Consider the following 20,433-nt stretch of genomic DNA (forward strand, 5'->3'; position numbering starts at 1 on the left):
AGAAGAGAAATTTAATTAAAGTAGACTGATTTCTAATCCTCACCCTTCCATTTTAGGAGTAGAAATTAGTTTTTTAGCAAATCTGTTTGCCAACTGGTAAACACATCAGTACGGTTCAACAATCTTAAACTGAAATATTCAGATATTCTGAAAAAAGTAGCTTACTAACGCTGCAAATTCCTAGGACACAGTTAATAAAGCCCTTAGCTTCTACAACAATACTTTATTCAAATGTATTATGCTTATACAGAGAACTTACCCTCCCAACAGAAAAAGAAATTAGATTCCCCCACAGAAATGCTATCAGTATGCTGTACCGTATGAGGTACTCTAAATATACTGCTACAGGAAAACACAGCATAGTTTGCATGGATTATGATGCTACAAGAATATGACATGTAGCCAGTGATGACTGTTATTCATCCGTGTGCGATCCAGCCATAGACACAGAACCAGCTGAAAGAAGATACGTCATTTCTCCACTACACACAGTTTCAAGTAATTGTTATGGCTTTAAGCAATTTAAAGCAATAGCGTATTATCACCTAGCCAACGTATCTCACATAGGCCAGGAAAAAATGGAAATGTTCAGAGATGAAATAGAATGAACGCTCCAGAAAAAAAATTGTCTCACTCACTGTTCAATACGCGGGGAGAGATACAGCTTAGGAAAAACCTGAGTAGCTTCTGCATCCTCAAAACTAACGGAGAGAAGTGCAACATCTTCTCCAGGATCTTCATTCACATCCTGTACATAAAAAATAACAAATATAAAATGGCAAATAATAAGCTGAGTACTTATAAGCTTACAGGTAACAACTAATAAGTCAAATAAGCATCCCCTAAATAAATTGCAGATGTATTCTTTCTTACTCTATTAGTACTTAAGATATTCTGCTGTGCTTAATTTCCTTGAAAGTATCAAGTTAAAATTACTGTGTTAACAAGAGTACAGTAGTGTAGCTCTTCTTCAATTAGCTGAACTACATGTTTCAGTAAAGATGCATATATCATTTTTTAAGAATTCTTAGTTTAACAATAACATCAGATGCAAATGCCAAGGAATTTTTTAAAATGTTATATCACTGAGTTAAGATCAGAGATTTTATATTTGTTTTTTTTCAAAGTAGTATACAGTCTAAAATTTCTGCTGTACTCAACTCCTACTTCTCTTGTGGATGAAAAACATTTATGCAATCAGAAATCTGTGTCTAGAAGTCACCGTCCCCAAGTTTCCTGCAAATTAAACCCACACATTGCTTTCAGCAAAGACTGCATACTTGATAAAAACTATGGTAAGAAAAAAAAAATCCATGATAAATACCACGACAGTCAATCTTAAAGCATTCACAGTTCAAGCTTTCTTTGTAACAGAACAATCCACTACAGTTTTGAGATCAGGTAGAACAAATTGTTTCTGGTTAGGACCCGACATCTCTCCAATTCATAAATCACACACAGTATGAACAAATGTATTTCAGCTACACACAACTTCATTTAAGCTCTTGACCTCTAGTTAGAAACCAATGAGTTAGCAGTGCAGTCACCTCCATCGACAGCAAGTAATATGGTGCCCCTTGCTCTCACAAAGAACTCCTTTAACATGTTTGTGCATAGGTACATAGCAACTTGCCAAGATGCATTTGTTTTTATCCGTTTTGGAAAAATATGAGAGGAAATAGATAACCCAGCAGATATGTGCTCAAAGCAGGATCTACATGGTGCCCTGGTATGCTCCGTCCCACAGGCAGCTGTGAGGAAGGAACATGCAAACCACTTAAACATTGCTAGGAGATCCTGCTCTATCTGGGGAGAGGAAAAAAAAAAAAAGTGACTGCTGAGTGGTTTCAGGAAGACAATGTCTTGCCATTTGAAGCTTTGGCATGACTGAAACTGTTAACGTCCAAAGAGACTAGCTGCATACCAGCTATTACGTGCAGAACACAACATGCCAAGAAACTTAGTGATAAGCTGGAGTGAAGAATGGGTCTTAAAAAAGCCTAATTGTCTTAGATGAAAAATGAGACAGAGCTCACAGTGTTTTCTTAAATTCTGCCTTGGTGTGCAGCTCACTTCTGACAGCTGAAAGAAAACTGTACTCTTAGAAATGCCTGTAAAACGGTCATGAGCACACTATGGCTGGAAATCAGAACAGGTTTTTAAACTGAAGTTGCAGGACAACTCTCCATAGAAGTGGTGAGGACAAAAACTAGCTGCTCTCCTGTTGGGGTACGGTCAGTTGAAGGACAGGATTATATAACATGGTTGCCTGTACCAGTAACGGACAGATCTTGTGACCCACGATGTGTGACCCTTCAGTGTTATGTTTCCAAATGGTACTATCATCTAGAGTAGAAGAACCAGCACAGATTACAAAGTCTTTTTCAACAAGACAAACAACAACAAAAAATACCTGAGTGCAATCCCCCCCAAACCTTTTCCCCAGTGTTTCATACATTTCCATCGTTAAGGAAAAAAATTAAATAAGGAATAGCTTTTACTCCTAAAGCTTAGTATGGCATAAACTGGCTTTTCCCCATTAATTTATTAATTGTCAATCAAATGAAAAGAACTATTGAAACAGATTAAGCAGTAATGCCAATGATTAAAAAGATTTTATTTTTAATGAACATTCTTCAAGAGATGACCAGTACATATAGTACATTTACTCATGTACGTATACAGTTTTTCCAAGACCATATTCTTTTGTTTGTAACTCTTTTCAAATAACTTGTTTTTACAGAATAGAACCTACATGCATTTTACAAGCTACATGAACAAAACCAAATTTCTTTAATCCTGCATTTAGTACTACTGCTTAAGTTGACATGGACACACAGATTGATACCGTGCACAAAACTAGTTTCTAGAATACCATCCAGCTGCTTACTAATCAAAGCAAAAGGAAAATAAAAGCAAGGAAAAAAACCCCAAACAAACCCCAAAACAGATCAGATGAACACCACTACAGCATCCATTAACCCATACAGTAATATTACATTATATTTTCTACACCCACTAGTGGCTTATTCAATACGAAGACTCACGCCAGGGGAAAAAAACCCCACACAACAACACAAGCCATCACAGTATCTTTGCATGTTAAGTTGCAAAAGGTTGATGCATGCAGCAAGAGCAATAAACTGAGACGTGATATTTTTCATTACAAAAATAACACACAGCAAACACTACCACACTAATGTTGCCAACGCAGCACACTACATTCATAGAGCTACTGTCCAATACAAGTTTGAGTACAGAAATTGGCATTCTTTTGTAACTACCACTTTTCAAATGGATGCATATTTTTGGCCTGCATACCTGAGAAATGAAAATTGTAACTTAAAAAAAGATGCAAAAAATCACCATTCCAGTAGGTTTTAAAAAGATGTAATGCAGTAACATCATGAAGTTGGTGTTACACAACCCTATTGCTCAGGTGGCCACAGATTTACGATGAAGTCCCTTTGTATCCAACACCATACTGTTTATTCCTTTCAGACTTTGTCACTTTTGTTTATGCAAGAATCTGCTCAGGGGAACTGCATCCAACCCAAATATGTCTGTTACAACTGCCCTTTATAAAACAAAACCACATGTCTTGTAGATAAACTGTAGAAAGCTTTTCAACTAATAGAACTTTTTGATGCTCTCTGTGCCAGTCCCAACTTAACTCCTTCAGTGATCTCTTTCCTGGTCATCTCTACAAACCCGTTAATGACGAGGTGAGATGATGGATCATTATGTTACCAGGCAATGGCACTTCCCCAGAACGGGGGCTGAGATCCCTCCATTACATCAAAGCGTCCAAAGGCAAAGGTTGTTTTAATGCTTCTTATCAAGCTCTGCCCAGGCAGTGTCTTCCCCTTTGCCATTTCTGCATGCGTATTTCTCTCAAAGAACAGGCCATATTTAAACAGAGCAGTAAAGCAAAATCACGCCTATTTTCATTTTTTAGTTGGCTTCAAAAGAGAGAGTAACATCCAATTGCTTTGGCAGTATTATTTCCTTTTAGGAAAAAAAGAGGCTGTTGAACTGAAGTCACAACACATTTTTTAATATTTAAGTAGCCATATTCCTTCTCATAATTTGTATTTAACTCACAACACTTAAGACAAGTGGATTTTATTTTTAAAAGTATTTTTATATTTAAGAAAAACTGATTTTCTAAAGATTAAGAATGGCAGTTCTCTATAAATGTTAGCATCCAAAGTTAGAACTGCCACATTAAAGTACCATTTTATACTCACAGAACTTTTTCCACACAAGACTCTACAGAAGGTATCATTAAAATGAACTTCCACTGAGCAAAGAGCACATCCTGGGCCACAGGAATTTTGAGGTTTAAAAACTGAATGTTTGTAAAAATGTTTTAAATCATTAGCTAAGCATGTGATAATGCACACCTCTTAGTTTTTCCACAACAGTCTCATGCTTGATAGCTAAAAAAAAAACCCTCTAGCATACTGCAGTGTATGATTTTCATGGTGCCATCTTGCTATCACGTATTTCTTTTTCAAAAAATAATCTTTTCTTAATCTCAGAAAGAACACATTCAAATCAAACAGGAAAAAAAAAAGGAAACATAATTTTATACTGAAAATAAACACTTTTCTTTCTCAAGAACTGCAAGGGTCTTCCTATGTTTACAGAATACTTTGCACAGTGTGGACTGATCCTTGAGTAATTCTCCAAAGTGCTATGGAAATGCAAAATATACATAGTAAAGCAATGTGGTGAGAAAGAAACAAAATAAAGAAAGAAAAAAAAACCTAAAGATTTTCAATTCGTTGGCTTTTTTTCTACTGCGGAGACCTTATAGCAACAATTTACAAGAATAAATAAAAATTTTCACAAAGAAAAGCATAAAGAGAAAGCTCATGGTATTTTATTCTAATTTACCCTTTCTCTACTTAGCCCGTGCAGATGAAAGGTTCATTAAGTACGTATCATTGAAACTCAAGAGCAAGAGGCCACGTGAGAACACAAATGCAGCACAGACCAGATGAAAATGGAAGTTTGAAGGCATTTAGAAACTTTTTTCCCCAAAAATTCCAGGAAAAGACTTCAGGTATCACAAGACTCCAAAGTAAAACTTAAAATCCTACTTCTAATTGCATCAGCACTGTCTAAACAACAATTTGTTAGTTTTCATTCACATCAGTCTAAATTTACATTCAAATGCATGCTCCAGTGTTTACAGCTGCTCCCTTTGCAAAATACTTAATCTTTTTGCAAAGTTAGTATGGGTTGTTTATGAAAATTATCATCAAAACCACTTTAAATACACCATCCAAACGGCATTGTTTTCTCATATCCTACCTACTGTAATTGAAAACTGGGAATTTACTGGAACTGACAATTTATTATGAGTCAGATGGTTGATAGCCAGTCCAACCAAAACATCTGCTCCGCACAGTCACAACTGCTATAACCCATTTCCTCTTGTGCCTGGAGTCCAACCAACTTGTACATTACAGTTCCTTTCCCTTAAAGATGCAGACTCTGGAAAATCAGTTATTACCTTTTCTTAGTTACCAACAAATAATCACCTTGCAACCTCTGATTTGAGTATTCCTTCAAGAGGAGATATTTGGCATGCAAGTGTGATTCCCCACACCACTCAGCAACACATACAGTGGCAAGTGACTGCAGCCGTATCCCAGGCAGTGGCAGGACTTGCCTTTCCATGGAAGCCTGGAGAGATAGGGGGCATGAGACTTGGGCAAAAGACCCCTGCAATGGGCCAATGTATTAATTGAGGATTTGGGATTAGGAATCCAGTTTAGTGACATTAACTGTAAAGCAAGAATGAGAGGAAAAGAAATTTAGAATTTGGTTGAAAGGATGGGAAGGGATGTGTGGGAAGAGGACTGTCATGCTTTGGGGAGTACAAGCAGCTTCTGGCCTGAGGGACGGTAGGAAATGAGATGAGGAAGCAGGGCCTCTGGTAGGCCTGTTAAGTTTGTACCATAAGTACAATACCAATTGGTTTGGGGATAAAAGTGAGGCAAGGAAGAGTGCACAAACTGTTCAACCTACTGGATGTTCCTTTGGGTAATGAGATGCCCCGGAGACAACACGTTGCAGAAGTGTCCAAACTGTGTGGTCAGGCCTAATCTGCTTCAGGAGGTTCCCAGCCCCAGCTGATCATTCCTGACCTCTCAGCTCTCACAACTGCTCAGTAATTGTCTTTGTGGTACGACTGTAATTGAGAGGAAGGAAACATCCAGCAAATGGGGAGGAGAAGGGATTGCTTGAAATAATAAGTGAAGGATAAACTCAATTGACAACTGTGTGATGTGATGGAGGTTGGGGGGAAGATGGAATGGAAGGGCAGAATATGGATGAGAATATGGAGGACTGAGGAGGCATTGATTTTAGCATCTGCAGCAAGATTATGAGAAGGGGAAGTCTTAACAGACACTTAACTTGTGCTACCTCTCAGCCCTACCAAGTCAGTCAGCTTCACTCAAGTTGAACATGAAATTTTATTTTGGGATCCTCACTGGATCTCCCAGAGGAGAAATCATGAGAATAACATGCATTCAGAAAGGTAATTGATCTTAGGGTCAAACTTAACCTATGGAATTTTGCATTATACGTACCTGTAATGGAGCCATACTTAGCAATAACTGATCAGAGAAGTGAACAACAGAATTTGTTTCTGAAGCTGAAATGTGAATTGCACCAGAGACTAATGGGCTACTTGCATCATCACAGTTAGCAAAGTTTGGCCTTTTCCCTCCAAAAGACAGGGTGCAATAACGTGAAAAACAACTGTCAAATCTGTACCCTTACTGCGTAGCAGTTTCACAAGCCAGCTTTGATACAAGCAGTTACATGTTCTCCCAACCTTTTTACTATGTTTTATCTAATGTTTTTTAAAAAAATAACAAAACACATGAGGGAAAAGCAGGCTAAGGAATGTGAAGTGGCAAATGAGACTGAGAAATCTGCGTCACTCTAGGGAGAATATGTAATTATTCCAGGAAATTCTTTCTCCTGTCTTCCAGGAAACCCACCAGGTCTGATCAAGGAGTGCTGATTCTTTAAATAGGATCTTTAATGAAAACAAAGGCAGTTACCTTGCGTGCACTGCCCACAGCACCGCAGCATTCCAAACACAGCCCCTCTCCCAAGGTAAAGCAGCAAAACACGCCTCACTCAGCCTGGGCAAAGAGCGCGTTTGAGCCCACCACAATTCCTGGGTTAAAAGCTATGTGAAAATTGTAGTCTGGGAACAACTTTGCAGAATCTGAAGAGTAAGCTTCTAGGACAACATACTGAGTCTTCTTCATGAAAACAAAATTAAATAAATAAGTATTTACTAAGTATTAAAAAAGTACTGGCAAGGCCTCCAAAGTATACTATTGGTCATTGATAATCAAATGTAGAAACAAGCAGTATTTTCTTTATTTGTGAGTAACATCCCAGGGTTGTTGTTTTTTTTCCTGACGTCATTGTTGGATTTTACTTTGTTTTGTTTCAGACTTTTGTAATTTACACTACCTTCACAATATAAGGACTGTTAGGGTTGGGTAAAGAATGCTGTTAGGAAAAGCATACAAAAAACTAAATGCTTAAAAAGAAAGAATAACACTCTTGTCCATGAAAATACATGTTAGATTCACAACTTTCAAGATTAATGTCATTTAAGTGAATAAAAAGTCATTTATTTTGACAGCAGAAAAAGTTGTGGTGACACTTTCACCACAACAATACTGTTTGCTTAGGTCTGAAAAAAAAAAACCAATCTCAGAACATAAGGTAGATTTCTTCAAAGGGCAACAACATGTTTTGGTAAGTTTGGGAATGAAATTTGAAATAAATAATCTTGGTGTGGCACAGTCTAAAACTAATATTGGATACTGTCTAAAATTAGTATTTCTGTAAGTGAGCTAAAATGTTTCTACATATTCATTTTATATACAAGAGATGCATTTGCAAGCAACCATCATTCTATCCTACTAACTAAATCCAAGTCCCCACTGAACAACTGTATTAGGTATGTTATAATGACAATACGTTCAGAGATATTGTATATGTTTAAAATAGACTGATATGTAAGATGCTAGTAATCCTGAATTTCAATTTGCTCAATGAAACTTAAGTATAAGCACATTAGCTCTACCTCCTCCAATATCAGGTATCACATTCAGATTAAATTAACATTAAAAAACATTTACCTACTTTGGAATGTATCTACAAATGAGTTAGAATAAAATTACCTCTCGGCAATCTAGATTCCTAATATTTCTCTCTATTTTGTGTTAATCTCAGACCTGTTTTTTCCATACATTCACAAAAAAAGTGCTTTTGTTTCCTAGGATATCAATTTATCCAACATTACAGAGGAGTGCTTAGTTTTTGCTTTATTTACTTCTAACCTAATTTCTAAGGAGACCTGATAAGTTAAAATAAAACACTACACTTCCACCATTTAAAAAAGTAGGTTAACCTGAAAGACCTGCCCCCATTACTCTAATGGAGTTTTGTAGGCAGGAAAGTTTCCAAACCCAGCATCCTTCCTACAATCTCAAGCAAAGCACCTTGAGGTTGACAGAAGAAACAGCTTCTGCCCCCACCAGCTGATAATGGGATGAACAGAGTGTCCAGAGATTCCAAAGCTTAGCTTTTAAAGAGGTCATCCTGCCCGTCCTTAAACAGTGAGCAGCACTCAGACCAAGCCAATGCTGCCATGTCTCGACAAACAACTTTTTGTCCTTAAACCAACAGCACCACAAAAACAGTTCTTGAAAATCAACATCTTATTTCTTCTACCAAGAAACACTCCACTAAGCTACTTCACTGGCCTCAGTGCTGCTAATGATAAAATAAAGGACCGCTCAACCTGAGCAACTGCGTAAGAATCTGGCTGAAAATATAAGACTGAAAATTTAAGTGTTTTCTTAAAAGCACATACCCCAGATGAATATTTAAAGCTTGGTTGTAAACAATGATTGACCTTTTTTACAAAAAAGGTTTTACATATAGTAGACAAGCTCTGAGTTCCTTAAAAAGTCATCTTAGAAAGTTATGGGTAGACAGCAAGCAAAGGACAAGTAATATTAGAATTAATACCTGGACTAATAACACTAGCATCCTAAATCAGGAATCATCTAGGTACAGCAAGGCAGAGAGTGAAGAATAAGGCAGCTTTACTTTGGGCTTTGTGGATTTATATGCAGTTTTTGACAAACACTGCATTCAGTTATATGTATTTACATTTGTGTATGTGTTTTCAGTGCATAGAGGACTCCTTTTCACCAGTGCTTTAGATATTTGTTATTTAAAATTTTCATTTGAGAATGATTCGAGATTTATGATGCAGTAATATAATTAATTCTAGGACTGTCAGGGTTCAGGCACTCTCTCTACTACCTTGCCACGTGCCAAGGTATTTCCTTGCTAACAACAGTCACTAAAAGACACTTAATTTGCACTTAGCTCTGCATTGCTATCTAGTTTTTACACTTTGAATACTGAAAAGAACTGTACCAGTAACCAAGAATGTAGATCGGTATCCACCCTTGAAGGACCCTCACATTCAAAGATCATGAGACAACTTTCTGTCTGTGTGTGTACATATATATATACACAGTCTGAATTACTTGAAACAACAGAAAGTGCATTTATAGTATTTCCAAATGTAAAAATACACTTTCAATGGTGTCAGAAACAAACAAATCGAAATAAAAATCAAACACAAAATACTTTCCATTTAGATGACTTATGACTACCTTCAAGTAGTTTCTTTCTTATAAATCTCCCAAAGCTATCAAGCTGCTTCCTCAACATGCAGTTATGATCCATTTTTTAATGTAAGCCCTGTTTTTAATCTCGCTTTCACAGATAAAGATTTGGGGACACATGCAACTTGGAATTAAAATCCTTCACCAAAATTTCACTCAGCCTCAAATCTCTCCAGCCACCTCTTCAGATGACTGGACTATAATTCATTCAGAAAGCAGTATTTACATTCTTCTCCCCCATTTTACTGATTTCCCATCTCTTTAAAAATAGTAATGTCATTGCAGAGGCCAAAGAGCCATGTCCAGTGGAAAACAAGATCTGCTAATAAATGCCTGAGTACTTAACTAGAGTACAAAGAGATCGTTAATACAGCCTGAAATAAAATAATTTTCCTGCCAAGCCAACTTTCTAAACACCAAATACAGCTTTTCTATACACAGATATTTATATTTTATATACATAAATTGTCAAAACAAGTATAATAGATTAGTATACAGGGTTCACAACTGAAAGAAGATTCAGACATAACAATTATATTTGTGCAAGTAAGGATCCTAGGTACAGAGCTAAGTCTTAGAACAACAGCAAAACACTAACAAGAGTATTTTTTTAAAGATAATGAAATGGCTCATTGATATAAACAATAAATCTCACAAGAAAATAAATGAGTAAAAGTGAAAATACAGTGAAAGAGAGACATCTGTGATGACCATTTCTGTAACCATGTTGTGGCTGAAAGTCAGCATAAGTGTTTATTTTTAAATCAATCCAACTTTTTAATAAAAGCTTTTTCCCCAGCTCTCCACATATTCTTATATATTCCTGGTTCAGTGAATATTTCTGCAGAAACAGAAATACTATAGATTACATGGGTCACAATAAGAATGCCAGAATAAAGCCATATTCCGAGACAGATCTCAGTGAACCAAGAATTACCAACAAGATTTCACAGATGAAGAAGACAATAATCAAAGTGTAAGGTAAAAACAAGCAAAGTTACACTTGCTCAGTGCTATCTCACCATTGCAGCTTAGCACTGCTGACCTGATTCAAAAATATGAAATACTTTCTTTTAAAAGAAGGTGTAAATATTAAAAGTTTTAACTGAGTCAATTACTGTTTCCTGAGAATAACAGGAATGTTTCTTATTAAAATCAACGGCACTTTTGGTTCACAAACTGTTTATTATGCATTTCCATTTCAAGTGTATAATATTTATATATTTTTTGAGATAATTCTATTATCCCTTTGTCTCAGTATTACATGTCAGCCTAGAGGATCCTAAAAAAAGAACCTATGTCTGTGTGGGGCATTTTCTTCTTCATAAAAAGAATATACAAGTCAGAGCATCCTGTCCCCTTGAGCCCTGTTTACAAACATGCATCATTCCAACAAACATGCTTAGTGTAATTGTGCACACACGTGTTTATATATACAGGTGTCATAAAAAGTAAGAACCTATTAATGCAAAAAAAAAAAAAAAAAAAGCTCTTCCAGTAAGAAGAGGAACACAGCAGGATGCTGGAATTGAGGGAAAAAACCTGTATTGGTCAAAAATTGTTACAACGTTGGTCTTTCAGAGTTCACATCTGTACTGGTATGTAAATTGGGTGCATAATGTGAGAAAAAAATCATATTCAGCCTGTTTTATACTTAATAGACAAGTCACACTGTGTGTTGAGAGAGGTCTCTGGAACTTACAGTATGAGACAGCAACTCTTGTGCTTCAGCATACTGCCCAGGTTAAGGCTGACTTATCTGTTGTTGTTTACCTTGTTTGCCTGAAACAAACATGTCCAGCTCAGATGTGGTCCCAATGAATTAAAGTGGTAGTTACATATTTCCAGATGAAAGACTCTATTACTGTGACTTTGCTGATTACCAACTCAGAAAAGATCACCATGTTCCATTAGTGCATCCATCACTAACTTGTGATAAAGAATTTACAAAAGTATTGTCAAAATCTTTTAAAACATCTGGAACTGTGTTTTAATGGAAAAGATATGGGTTCAAAGGTCACTAATATCGACACTGCCCTTGAATTTTCAAAATCTTTCCTGAGACTTTCTCTCTCGTATCATCTGTTCAAGGAATACTTTCCAGTAAATCTAATCCAACTATTAATGCTCTCACTAGGCCCAAAATCACTTGGGCTCAACAGCCTCAGCACAGCATATCCGCACGTGCAAATCAACAGAGCCAAATACCCTCTGTTCTTAGTCAGATATTCAGCTTTCTGTTGATAAAAACTGAGCAGTATGTTCTTTGGCAAGGAGGATGATGTCATTACACACAAGCAAGACTTGGATCATGGAAGCAGAGTTTGAACAGGAGAGAGCATTTGATAGATTTATTTTCCTTTTTTTTTTCTTTGCTTTTTTTTTTTTTCCTTGAAACAGTAAATTTAAGAAATTAAAGATACATTATTTTCGGAAGTTTTATGAAATAATGCAAGTTTGATGTTCAAACTTCACAACTGATGGGATGTGCTGGATGGTTATTCACTGGGTTCCACCTGCTGTTATGAACAGTTAGAGTGCACTGACAGAAAACGGTAACTCTTCTACTTTCTACTTCTTCCTGAACCTCAGTTCCCCATGTTGTCAGTTTCAAAAGAATGCAGTCCTTTGTTTATGTTGTATATGTACACCTATAGTGGGGCCCACTATGACACTTCATTGAGGACAAAATATTAAGAATTTTAAAAAGAGCTTAATAAAAGTGCAGATTTGGAAATCATTTAAAAAATAAAATAGCATTAAGAAAACCAAAGTAACTGCCAGCTAAAAACCTGAGAACCCAATACTTAGGATGTCATTGTAATAAACCAGATTAAAACCAGTGATGGTAAACAGCAATATTTAAACTCCTATGTACATTAGCAAGCTGCAAGCCCGAAACCATCAAGCCTTTTCTACTAAGAAGCCACTTAGAAAAATGTTGTGTTTATCAGTGAAAAAACTGTAGTCAATAGCATTTTAAGGATCAAGGGAGAGGGAAGATTCAAGTCACATGCATTCTGGGAATTCTCTAAAACTGCCAAATTCAGGTCAATTTTTCTAATTAATCTTTCCACCATCAGCAACTTGCTTTTTGCAAGCCTCTGTAAAATTGCTTCTACCATCTTGATAACTCATATGCAAAATTCACTTTTTTACTTTATAGTGTTTATCTAGAAATAAAATGTATTTCATCTTTTATTGTTGAGGTCCAAGCATAATGTTAGAAGCCTATCCTATCTTGTTATTTTCTGAATATTAAGAATAGTTGAAATTTTGGCACACTTTGTATGCTGCACCTCCGCAGCAGTCACAGAAGAAATCCATCTACATGCACATTCTGCCCCAGACACCCAATATATCAATTTCTACTTACTTTGAAAACAGAAAAACAGAAAAAAATACTATGGAGTGAGAAGGGTTGATGAAAATACTTTAAGCCAGATTTCATATCGAGCTTCAAATAAAAAGGTTGAGAAACACTGTTTTCAGTCAGGAGATAAAGCTGCCTAAAATCCCATTCTAATTTAGACTGAGTACATAAAACAAGAAGAACATATTGCCACTAGTTAGTGGTTTTAAGTTCTAACAGGAGACTCTGACTCTTTGTAAAGTCTTAATTGAAATAGCAGACAATGAAACAACATCGCACAGGGAATCCCAGAAAAAGTTCTAATGTAAGGTCTTGTAAAATATCGGGGAATATGAAAACTTACCAAGTAAAACTGTGAACGCAGTAACAGAAATAGGCTATGTATTTCAACAAAAAAAAATTAGAAGCCATCCACAAAGCGTGTGAGCATTTTATATTTTTTTTGTCATCACAATCAAAGGAACTGCTAGGCATCAACACTGAAATCTAACACCATCTGACTTTTATTTTACAGCTACGCACACATCGGACCTTCGTTTATATTAACTTCGCAGTACTGCAGAGGACATCGCCGTGGAATTAAACTAAAAATTCTGCTAGTGAAGCGATAGCCATATGTTTCTGTTATGTGCAGTTCATTAGCAGTATAACAACTCATGTTTAACTGAAAATTATAATAGACCTGACTCCTCCAAATAAATCCATCTGCATTTTCATTGATATTTGAAAAGCAAGGACAAATTGTCAGTTTAATTATTTATTTCAAAAACTGTTGAAAATTTATGGTTACACTCAATGCTTACCTAGGCTCTAAATCCAATAAATGTCACCATAATCCTAGCATCACTGAAAACAGTAAATCCAGGAAAACAAATCAGTCTTCAACTAGAAATACAACCTTAACTCAGACTGGTTCAATTTTATAATCCAAATACACCTCCATAGAGTTACATACACTCAGAATAGATCTTCACTTTACATTCTTCTGGGTGCTTCTTTCAAAGGTGTGTTTGCTACAATAGCATTTTGCTTAGATTAGTTCCAAACAATAAAAAAATTAGCACTAACTGCAACCCATGGTAAAGTATCCCACAGCAGAATATATTAAAAGATAGTATTTCAAGAGAAATTTATTAATCTTCACCTTCCTTTGCACGGCGTTATCATCATGATGATTAGCTCCTTAGATATACCCATGGCATATGCAGGTGCCCATACACATAAGTATGTATTCAGGTTCTTTTAAAAGTTACACTCTAGTTACCAGATGGTCACTGCAGTAGTTAGTTTAAACGAAACAGAACTGAAGATTGTTCTATCCCCTCCTTTTTTCGTTACTTCATTTGGGGGCCACACTAAAGTCTTGCCAACTCTGACCTTTTGGCCCAGAGAGTGACTCATGTCACAAACACCAGCTTCTCTAACTACGAAACTCAAGGCCTTTCCCTCTCCACACAGCATGATTAACTGCTTGGTCCACAACAGAACCTACTCCTCCCTCTACTTACACTTGGCACCAGAATAATCTCCAGAAAGCTCTGTCCAGATTAAGCCTTCAGTTCTCTTGGTAGGTCCCCAGTCTCTTCGAGTAATATTAAATAGATATTGTTAAAATATTCATTGGAAATAACCACTGTCCTGGCTCCCTGCAAGCACATGGTTTTTAGCTCCTATAATCTTAGTCAATCAATGTGAAAACTTCTAGTCTTCCAGTTTTCCACCAGGTCTGCTTCTGAAATTGCTTTTCATCTGGGCTTTAACACTCCCCTAATTTTATCAATGGCAATATTTATACTTGTGTAAAAGGAAACTGTCAATATTTTCATTCTCTAAAGAAATCATGCTGTTTCCTTTTATCCTCTTCCACATTCAATTCCTCACTATTCTATACTAACACAAGCACTTCATTAAGATGGGGGGGGCGTTGCTGGCGGTGCGCTGGGGTATTTGTTGTTTAATTTTCTTTTTACATTTCCGTAGCATATCTCATCTTTCTGGCACCAGAAGCTTCAACTGCTCAAGTTCCTTCAGCCTGAAATACGAGCTGGTTACTTAAACACACCTGTCCCAGTTTTCACTCAGAAAAACTGCACTTACTTGACACCAGTTTTTCTTAAGGCTACCCTGTGTCCAAACAGATGCTCTTATGGTAAGTGGTTGGTTGTTTGTTTTTAATAAATATAGAACAGATATCCTTTTCCACTAGGACTAGTCAACACCTACAGATTTGTATCTGTTTTCTTCCCCCAAACCTCTTACTTCATTCATTCTGAGAGAAGTTTAAACCCCTCTGCATTAATTGAGGATAGAGTGTTCCCACATGAAGAAATATTCTCAGCAGGTATTTTCGTATCTATGAAATAGGTTTCCAAGATGCTTTACATTAAAACTTTAATCTTCACAAGATTACTATAATTATTAGTTGCACTGTAATAACTGGTTTTGTGGCAACCATGTGTTTGATGCTCTATTGTTAAAAGAAGAGCAGTCCCTTTTATAAGTCTTTACTATCTGGAAGGCAGATGTATAAAGATAGTAGGAAAGTCCAGAGACAAAACTAAACATCCCAATTTTTTTCCTAATGTTTGTTTGCTTTGTATTGTAATTAACTCCCTTTTTATAGCTCTCACAACAATTTATCTTAGAACAAGAAAAGGAACTAACTGAAGGGCATTCTTCACCATAACCCATTTTACTCTGAAAGATACCAATACGCAAGGTACAGCTATTTGAGAAAAGAGTAGAACAGAACAGGCACACTCTGACAATATAATCATTGATGCCTCATTTCCTTAGGAAACTAAGCTAAAATTACATCTAAACGAATGATGTGGTTTATCTGAAATTCTGAAATATGGTAGGTAAACCCTTGACACAAAAATGTATGAATTATTCCTTAGTGGAATTGTGTTCAGAGGATGTCAGCAGTACTTCATTCCTCCTAAAGCCTCTTATTTCCAATTGAAAAGCCATTCTTGAGAAGGAAGGATGGAAGTCTGAGTTGTACAGGCAGAGAGATGGCTGAAATGACTATGACAGGTACTTGCAGCAAGTCCATGAGAAGCTGTACATAAGGTTCAGTAAGCCTAGAAAGTGGAGACTAAAGATTGATGGTGAAATGATATGTTTGAATGTGAAATGATATGAATAATGTTTGTCTAGCACCTCAGAAAAGCTTTTCCATTCACTTTCTGAGAACACAGATTAAGACAAAATGTTGCCTTGTTTTACAGAAAGGTTAAAAACAAGACAGGAGGTAAGTCTGAACTGTAAAGGTTCAAAGTCTGTAAAAACTGCACTCCTCATGTGGGGAACATCAGAATTTTGATTATTCTTCTTTGGTTGAAATTGCCTCTGGAAATAGAAAAACTCAACTGCTATTAGGGGAAGGGGAAATGAGAAACAGAGTGGGCACAGACATTTCTAACTTTCATCAGGCTAGAATATACTCCTTGAACAAAGCAGGTGAGGTCTTACTGCTTGCTGGAGAAAACTAAGATGATGCTATTGAAAGCTTTATTTCATACCTACTCATGTTGGTGAACACCCACCCACTTAAAACATTCACTACCAGACTGTAGCAAAGGTGCTACACGTGAAATAATATTTCATAGAGTAAACAACTTCCCCTTTCTTTCAGTTCAAATAAAATCTCTCAGTGCACTGTCCATTAACATAAATATAATCCTTTCTTCAAGTCTGAGAAACGCTTCAGTTTCCCTATGCTTACATGAAGTGATCTTTCTCTAAATGCTCATACTTCATGACCTGCTGATCTGACTATACAAAAAACACTGGTGGACTAACTGGCAAGAACAGAGAAACGTGATTTCCTTTGATGATCACAGATACTATATCAGATTAGATTTTGAAGTAGGCAAATAGAGGAAAATATTTTGGTGAATTTTCTTGCCACTGGAGTTAATTTCTAGGTATAGTTCATGAATTTTCCACTAATTTCTTATGATATGAAGTGATGTCATTCTTTTTCTACCACATTTTCATTACATAAATTAAAGATAAAATGCATTATCCAGGACAATGAATGGGACCACAACTTACTGTCATGACATGATAGATAAGTGCCATAATGCACTGGTTCTTATAATATTTTTTGGCTATTCTGTGATGCTCACAGTCAACTCTTTCAGCTAAAAAAAGATTTATTCTTAGAAGAATATGTACATTCCCAGTGACCTAAACACTGTTCTTTAACACAGTAAAATTATTGTTAATCCGAAGTTCAATAAGAGGTCCTTTTTCTTGGCTGCAATTCTCCAGGGAACTTAGATAAAGGAATCAAAAACTTGAGCTTTAAACAAGTACTGGCACAACCCTAGCAGCAGTAATCAGAGAGAGCAACCTTAAGCAATGTTGTAGTTACCTGGCATCTGCTCAGTAGTGTGGACTCATGTCTTTTTATGTCCCTTAAGCAGTTTGTGAATACATATCTTTGCATTAATATCCACTTAACAAAGTTGGATTTAATTAAACAAACATAAGATGTTACAATCCTCACCAGAATTGAGATACGATATTATTCTAACAAGGAAGTTGGGTAGATATTTGCCAACTTTGACAAAATCATTTGGTTTTGGATATCACCAATAAAGTAAGTACTAAACTTCAATTTCACCTATGTTATAAACGATGCCACTTCATTTATTTTGAATCAGTGAAAAACTTCTGTCTGCTGTAATGTTTTATAAAGATCTAATTTTTTAATTTTTTTTTTAACCAGGAAACTTAAGTATCTTCCATATTTCAGCACCTGGAAACCTAATTATATGTGGCCTGAGGGTACCCAGCTGTGATATTGAGAAAACTGTTACCCTCATTAATTATTTAAGAAAAAAAACCCACTCAACAAGAAAGATAACAAACTTTTGACATGAGTACCAATGATAAGGTAGGCATGAGTAAGACTGATCTGCTTTGGGACCTACAGCGTTGTTCTGTCTGAAAGACAGCACTTCATTTTGTTCTCAGTTTACAATCAGAAGATAAAACTGGTCTTGGACAACACAGAGCTTCTTCAAGCATATAGAAATTGCAAGGACATTGCAAGGAATACTGTAGGTAAGATCAAGGTACTCTCCAAGACTACTTCTGAAAACCAAGATGCCTTATTTATTAAGCTTTACACTCAAACAGATTAAATGAACAAACCATGCAAGGAAGGTCTTGCTCCCACTGACACAGTAGGGGCTTAGCAGTTTCTAACACAGTTCAGAGCAGGTACGGAAGAAGATGAAAGTCACTGTCTTCAGAAGAGCAAAAAAATACTGTGGCTGTAATCACTCAAACCCTTGGTGCCAAGTTTTGAGTTCTGTGTTGAGAAAACTTGGCTAATGCAGAAGTAATCATGACGGGTTTTGCAATCTTGCCAGAGCTGACACTGAAGCTATCGGCAATCCAGACACCAATAACAGCCAGCTCAGCACAGGGAATACCAATGCTTGTGCACTGGAGAGTTGGTATCATCATAAAGTCTCCTAAGTAAGTTCCTTTCATAGAGTGTTGGATTATGCATAGGGTAGCTAGAGGGAGACAGAAAGAACTGGGGCCAGTCCTAGATTCAGGTCTGGTTTGATCAACCTGACACCACAACAGCTTGAGCTGCCATTTACATGGAAAGGCCTGAACGCTTACTTGCCAATGAAGGCAAGTAGAGAATGACACTTAAGTCTCACCACTGACAGTCTACTTAATTGTAATGTCAAATGAATTTGATGTGTGTCATTGCTTATGTGGACAGACTATACTATAATTTCCACTGTCTTCTGCTTCATTTTGACATATTGAACTGACATTAAATAATTTTTTAAATAAAGCAGAATTTGCAAAGTACTTGTAAAGCAAAACACTTGTAAATCGAAATTCATACATATATATGTTTTAATCTCCTGGTAGCAATTCAAACCATACTTAAAATGGATTTAAACAGTACTTAAAAGATATCTTATGAGTAAAGCAAAGCTTAATGTTTAAAAAAATTATTTCAAGCATTTTCACTTTGGTTGAAATTAATAAAATTTCTCATTTCCTCTCTCCCTCCAACATTGTTGTATCAAAGGATAGTACCTGAAGATTTAAAAACATCTACTGAATGACAGCTCCTTAAATTGCGTAAAGTTCAACCATGACAAACAAATACTCAAATGGACAAAGATTAGCACATGGAACAGCTTGTACTCACCTACTAATAAATACCATACTAAATTTAGGTTGACAGCCACAACTAAATTAGCAGATAAATTATTGTATTTGATACTTCATGGCTTAAAAATCACATCTACTAGAATCTATTTCTGTTCTGTCACTACACAACTCCAGCAAAATTTCGTAAACGAATTTCCAAATTTTAAAATGCAGAGATTAATACATCTTATACATACAAGGCTTAAGTCAGTATTTCTAAACCTGACTGAAAAATTCTCTATTAATGTAGCAGAAAGGAAGCCTATTAATCTTAATTCCTTTAACTACCACCAACCGCTTCATGAACAACGAGAAAAAATTTCAAGTTGCAGTAGTATTTCCAGTATCAGACAGCTATCACTGACAGCATAAAATTCTTTTAATAGAAAAAGAATAAAAAAGTAATTTGTCTGATGAGCCAAATTTCAGCCAGATACTTTTATAGGAGTAATAAATCTCTGAAAACAGAATTCATAATATTGATGCAGAAATATTGAGACAAAGTCAAAACTATTAATGGTGCAAAAGACACCACTTCAAATGCTTTTACCTGTCTGAACCAGTCTTACTGCTTTGACACACCCACGATTCTTGTATGTATTTATCCCTCTGAAACACAGAGCAGGCATATAACACAAAGAAGTCTTTATATATAATGCCATATAATTACCCTTCGTATTCCAGATGGTTTGAAAATCTATGTTTATGAATATAGTTCTCTGATCATGTTCTTGTTAACTTCAATGAGGGCAGAATACACCTCATGGAATAAAAAAACTCAGTTGTCTCTTGAATGGCCCAGGCTCCACCAACTGGGCCATTACACCAGCCTTTCTATAAAGGCATCCAAAATATTTGTTTTTAAAAAATTCTGTGCTACTGGTTTCATAAGAAGAGTCATAATACTTCTTGCCTTGATCACTTTCCAGGATCATAAAACCCTTTTTTTTTCCCTCCTAAGACAAACACAGGGAAATTAATCTACTAGCCAGTTCTTTCCCACAACACGAAGTGTAATGAATATTTTTTTGCAAAACAGGAGAAAACCCAGCAACCATGATGTACACACTTGCTCTTTACTCCAGACAAAATGTCAGTTTAAAG

At 36.1% G+C, this 20,433-nt stretch overlaps 1 protein-coding gene across 1 annotated transcript in view; it reads right to left on the reverse strand.

Moving 5' to 3' along the window:
* BRE (brain and reproductive organ-expressed (TNFRSF1A modulator)) overlaps positions 1 to 20,433 on the reverse strand; it is a 170,182-nt gene that overhangs the window by 79,470 nt on the left and 70,279 nt on the right. The window contains exon 6 of the mRNA XM_014950966.1: positions 639 to 748. Coding sequence (XP_014806452.1) covers positions 639 to 748 — 110 coding nt within the window. The remainder of the gene's footprint in view (positions 1 to 638; positions 749 to 20,433) is intronic.

Source organism: Calidris pugnax, unplaced genomic scaffold, assembly GCF_001431845.1.
Source record: "Calidris pugnax isolate Ruff unplaced genomic scaffold, ASM143184v1 scaffold24, whole genome shotgun sequence".
In the NCBI taxonomy this organism is placed as follows: Eukaryota; Metazoa; Chordata; class Aves; order Charadriiformes; family Scolopacidae; genus Calidris; species Calidris pugnax.